Here is a 6,000-nt window from a genome sequence, read left to right as displayed (position 1 = left end):
ATTATTAGTCTTAGGTTATGTGAGGCTTTCGCCATACAAGTCCCTGTGTATGAGCTGTTACTATAGAAACAATAAGGTATTAGAACGAGCGCATTAATATAAACCTATCATTTATTTTACAGCCGGAACTACTGTCCGAGCCGTGCTGTTATATAAAATTAATCCACACCTTCTGACCAATCAGATTCGAGAATTCAACCGCGCTGTTTTACACACACACACACACACACAGAGGACGTGTGAGCAAGTGTGTAGGCAGCTATGAGATCAGTAGAGGAGAAGAGAGAGAGAAAGAGACAGTGGGGAAGAGAGAAAGAGGGAGGAGTGTCAAAGTGATAGAGACAGAAGGGGTGAGAGAGACAGAGCGCAGTAGGGAACTACAGAAAGTCAGGGCGATAGAGACAGAAGGAAGAGAGAGACGCAGGTGAAGCTGATGAGCTAAAGGTAGCTGGGAACATGTGCATGCGAGCTCGCGGGATGCAGCACCGCGAAAACGAGCGCTAAACCGCGCGCGCTGATGTGGGCTCCAGTCGTGAGCGGGGGCGCGCGCTGATCACAGAACGCACACAGCTTTTCCCCCCACGTGCTGCAGGCGGATGTGAGCGTTAAAGAGCGAGCGGCGGGGCCGAAGATTCAGGAGCAGCGCGAGCTGGAGGCAATGCTGCGTTAAGTTGAAGCGCTGGTAAGAATCTCAATCAGATTGCAGTATATCTACACATCGTTGACTTTAGCAGCCCGGTGTAACATTGGATAATGTGTGGATGAGTATCTGTGCAGGTGTTTTTTAAAAAAAAAAAAAAAAAAAAACTTCACTAAGCAGATCTCATTCCCCGGTGATGTGAAGGATAATCTCACGTTAGAAAGCTTGCGTTAGCGCGCGCAGCCTCATGCTTTAAGGAGGTTATTGTAGAGCCGCGATCTGTCCTCCCTTCCCACACTGTCGCTCATGCCAGTCCTGTGCACGCTACAATTCGTGTCAGGGAGACTGGAAGAGAAATGCGCACGCCCGCTAAAAATAGACATACAAACGGGTGAAAATGTAAACGAAAATAAGGACGCTATGTTATGCTGTGAGGAGCTTTTTGCTGACATGGTCTGGGTCAACTTGTCCCGTTAAAGGGACCTGCAAATCATTACGAAGTTATTCTAACTGATCACCTTTATCCTGTGATGAAACATTTCTATGGGAGTAATATTTTCCAGGATGATAGGATGTCCCCATCCACAGGGTATGAGGGCTCACTGAATGGTTTTATGATTTAATATACAAAATAATATAAATCACATGCTGTGGCCTTCACAGTCACAAGATCTCCTGCCAGTGGAAGATTTTGGACCGACGTGTTAGGCAGCGCTCTCCATTACTGTCATCAAAACAGCGACTGATGCTCTATCTTTAGGAAGAATGGTTCATCCCTCTAGTTCCAGAGACTTGTAGATTATATGCCAAGGCTCACTGAAGCTGTTCAGTCTGCTTTCAGATAGACTAAATTCAGTGCTGCGCTTTCAGCTCCTTTATTTTTAATCGTCTTCATGGTGGGATATGGAGGGTACGCTAATGTTTTTAACTTTTGCTCGATGCCCTACAGCAGGACATAAAGAAATCACTGGGTATTAAAATGTCTTCACTTTATTAGGAACACATAGACCTGCTTATTCATGCATTTAGCTAATCATGCCTAAAATCATGCAGGTACAGGCTACAGTGGGTACAGGTTCAGCAAAAGTTGAAGATCGGAAAAAAGACCAGGTGATGATTTTCCATTTTTTTCCAAAACTGTCTCGTTTTAGTGAGCTTGTCCCCACTGTATCCTCAGATTCCTGTTCTTGGCTGACAGGAGAACCCAATGTGGTCTTCTGCTACTGTAGAACATTTACCTCAAGGTTTGGCTATGTGTGCATTCTGAGATGCTTTTCTGCTCACCACGGTTGTAAAGAGTGGTTATTTGAGTTACTGTAGCCTTTTCGTCGACTCAAACCACTCTGGCCATTCTCCTCTGACCTGTCTCAACAGCAGGGCATTTCCACTTGCAGAACTGCCTCTCACTAGCTGTATTTTTGTTTTAGTAACCCAACTTTGGGTTATTTTTAAATAGTGCACTGGGTAACAGAAAAGATGTTAGTCATGAAAATACACTCATTTTATATTTGAACTTGATTGGGTAATGCCTGCAAGGTTATTTTGGGACATACACAACAACTACCAAAAATAACATGTCTATGTAACTATATGTAACTATATGTAACTGGAATGAGTTTTTTTATGATTGATTGATTATGAGGCAGAGTTAATTACCTGAAAACAGCTAACAACATTGGTGAAGAGGCTAGTGAGGGGAATTAAGTATTCAGACACATTTGTTTTCATTATTTCGTTATTTAATATACTCCCAGTACATATATCTACTTCAAATTTATACACATAATGAAGCATAGACAAAGATACAGTACGTCTAAAAACTAGAAGTGACATGGAAAAAAATATCCAGACACTATATTAAAAATATGTATAGGTACCATAAAAATAAATCAAGCTCCACATATACATGCTGTAAAAAATTCTCTCATGCATATTACATTTGGTGTCAATATAAAAGATATTGCCACTGAAGAAAGTCGTGCAACAAGTAGCAGACATGGTGAAGGTAAAGGAGCTTCCTAAAGTTCTCAGGGAGAATATTATTAAACAACACTTTAATGGAAAAAGCTACAGAGCCATAGCAAAGACTTTAAACATCTCTGTCAGTACAACTGTTTAGATAATATGCAGGGAGAAAGTACCTGGAACCGTGACTAATCGTTCCCCAGACAGGTGCACAGTGGAAGTTTTCACAACATGCTCTCAGAATAATGATAAAGCGGGTAAGAGAGAAGCCAGCAGTCACTCGAAAAGAGTTGCAGGATGACCTGAAAGCAGCAGAAACAGCAGTTACACAGGGAACAATGAACTGTGCCGCAATCATCTCCAATCCAACACCCCATGTAAAACACCTTTTGCTCAAAAAGAAGCACAGAGATGCTTGTCTAAAAGCATCTAGACAAATCAGAACTGTTTTGGAACAATATACTCTTGTCAGACGAAACAAAAATAGAAAGAAAGGTTTCAGATATGATCCCAAGAACACCATACCCACAGTGAAGTGTGGAGGTGGAAGCATCATGATATGGGGCTGTTTCTCTGCAAATGGTACTGGGGTATTGTACGTCATTGAAGGAAACATGAATGGAGCAATGTACAAGGATATTTTGGAGGAGAATTTAATCTCAAGAACCAATAAACTGAATCTGGGGAGAGGATGTACAACAACTCCCAAGACTGGTGTTTAAAAAAGAAGCCGAAGGTGCTGGCATGGCCTATAGCCTTTATTTATTATTTTGAAATTGCGGGACCCTTGTAACCTTTGTGAATTTAAGACTTCCAAGAATTTTAAGAATTCCAAGAGAAATTGGGCAAAATTGAACTATAATGCTGCAAAAAGCTAATTACCATACATCTTTTCGCAAATGCTGAAAGCTGTAATTGCCCACAACATCTTTGCAACAGAGTAATAATGTTGTTAATTTGTGGCTTCTGAACACTTTTCCCCAATCAATTTTGCATTTTCAAACATATGTTTGTTTATGCTTTACTTTTTCATATTTGCATTGCAAGTACAAATTCAAAAGACATTATGAGTCTAAATTTGAAGCGGATACATGCACTGGAAGTATATTAAATAACAAAAAATAATACCTGAATACTTATTTCCCCCATGTAATACTAATTTTATTTTTAAGGAGCACAGCAGCCTGGATATCAATATGTTCTGTCAGGACCATTAAAGTTTAAAATGCCGTCCAGAGAATGGAATATCTAACCCAACCTCTATTTGTTTTAAATAATTCAATAATGGAACAAATAACCCAACTAATCTGCCCAGGATGTGTATGTTATATTTTTGTGTAGTGCATTTTTGTGTAGTGCAAATTAAGAAATAAAATGTCTTTAGTGCCTTTAATAGTGCTTTTTAGTGGTTTTTTCAACTGTGATCTTTACCTGACCTATTCACAATGAATTTTAGAAATGATTTGGAAATGGTTCTGTTATTGTTGGTATTGTGGTAAAAAGGTTCATACAATATTAGGATATGTTGATGATGAATTTGGTGAAATCTTGTTATTGAAATTTAGAATTTTATTCATGCCATGAAGTGCGCAACGAATAAAATTTTTTAAAAAGGTGTCATTGTGGATGAAAGTAAGACAGTGAAAACATGTGTCCCAAAGTTACAAACATGCAGTCCCAAATTAAAACATGTGTCCCAAATTTACAAACATGCTGTCCCAAATAAAAACATGTTTCCCAAATTTACAAACATGCTGTCCCAAATTAAAACATGTGTCCCAAATTTACAAACATGCAGTCCCAAATAAATGTGAGGATTCCAGAAATGTGTAATATGCTGTGGAAAATGTATCAGTGTGGAACTGGAGATTCAGAATCTGTTCCAGTATATCTGAATTTACCCAACATTTACTTTTAATATGTGGATTTTTTCTGTGTAATCAAATTATACATTATGTATGGTTAATGAATGAATTACCGTAAGTGTTACCTACAAGTTTATGTTTGGTTAATACTAGTTATCTATCAAGTGATAGCTCAGCTAGGAGTTAATTTTTTTTTTTGCATAGCCAATGCTAATAACAGCTAAGTTACTTAGCTAACTAAGTTGAATTGTTAGTTATTGTTAGTTTAAGTGTTATAACTGGAACTGGCACCTAACATGACATCACTTTAATTAACTCTTATAGGATCTGTGTGAGTACAGCTTATCTTATAAACATTGAAGCTTTAAATCAGCCCTGTAGGTATACAAAAAGCCTTTTCCAATAATGTAAGCATCAGTTACCTCATATATGTTTTAATTCCACACTGTTGAAACAGTTTTTCAGGTGTTGGTAGGTATATGTAATTCTATAGTGTAGCACAATCTGACTGTAATAGTGTTCCAAATACTAAAACTATGAAATATAAATTAGCACATATGCTGTTTCCCATGAGCTGTTGCAACAATTGTCCTCCACTTCTTTGCAGTGACTCAAAGTTTTAATGGGGATTGAGGACCTGAGCATGAGGAATGGCCGGGCGCTGTCCGACCAGTGGGCTGACGGTGTGGTGGTGCGTCCCCGGACCACTGAACAACACATCACTGTGCACAAGAGACTTGTGCTTGCTTTCGCAATCTCCATCCTCACCCTCATTGTGGTGACAGCCATTGCTGTGATGCTGGGTGTCCGCTTTGAGAAATGCAGCGGTGGCAGTGAGAGAGTTGTTCTACCTGGTAATGGGTCCAATCAGTTGCAAGATGGAAATTCTGAGCATAAAGGGGAAGAGTTGCAGCCGTGGCGCCATTCACGCTTACCAGCCACACTACGCCCACGCCACTATGACCTCCAGCTTTCTGTGTACATGGACAATTATACCTTCTCTGGAAAGGTGAGCATCGAGTTTGAATGTGTGAACGCAACCAAGTTCATCGTGCTGCATGCGGACAGGCTGGATGTGGATAAGGTGGCTGTGTACTCAGATAATAAAAAACCAGGTGCAATGAGGATCCACCGGCAGTTCCACTATGCTCCCAACCAGGTCTATGTCATCACTTTGCACCGAGAAATGAAGCCACTCAGAACATACAAGCTCAACATCACATTTGAAGCTCAAATTGAAAACGAACTGTTGGGCTTCTTCCGCAGCTCATACCTGCTGCACGGAGAGAAAAGGTAATTAGACAAGTGTAGTTTGATGCAATAAAGCAAAATCTTTAGTACATGTCCAGCTGGGCTTGTATAAACATTGTAAGTGTTAATTAAAAACTGGGATTTGAAATTTGGAATACGGTGTATGTTGGAATTAAAAGGTAGTATGATGGTGAAGGTCTGGGATTTGAAATTTGGAATACGGTGTATGTTGGAATTAAAAGGTAGTATGATGGTGAAGGTCATTGAATTAACACAACT

General features: G+C 39.7%; 1 protein-coding gene across 1 annotated transcript in view; it reads left to right on the top strand.

The window, feature by feature from the left end:
- The first annotated feature begins 238 nt into the window (after nucleotides 1-238).
- Nucleotides 239-6,000, top strand: part of LOC113531778 (thyrotropin-releasing hormone-degrading ectoenzyme) — a 147,237-nt gene continuing 141,475 nt past the window's right edge. The window contains exons 1-2 of the mRNA XM_026922677.3: nucleotides 239-682; nucleotides 5,078-5,763. Coding sequence (XP_026778478.1) covers nucleotides 5,093-5,763 — 671 coding nt within the window. The 5' untranslated portion in view covers nucleotides 239-682; nucleotides 5,078-5,092. The remainder of the gene's footprint in view (nucleotides 683-5,077; nucleotides 5,764-6,000) is intronic.

The sequence above is a fragment of the Pangasianodon hypophthalmus genome, chromosome 18 (genome assembly GCF_027358585.1).
Source record: "Pangasianodon hypophthalmus isolate fPanHyp1 chromosome 18, fPanHyp1.pri, whole genome shotgun sequence".
NCBI classification, from domain to species: domain Eukaryota; kingdom Metazoa; phylum Chordata; class Actinopteri; order Siluriformes; family Pangasiidae; genus Pangasianodon; species Pangasianodon hypophthalmus.
Note: the sequence above shows the minus strand (reverse complement) of the source record. Positions and strands in the feature narration are given on the sequence as shown.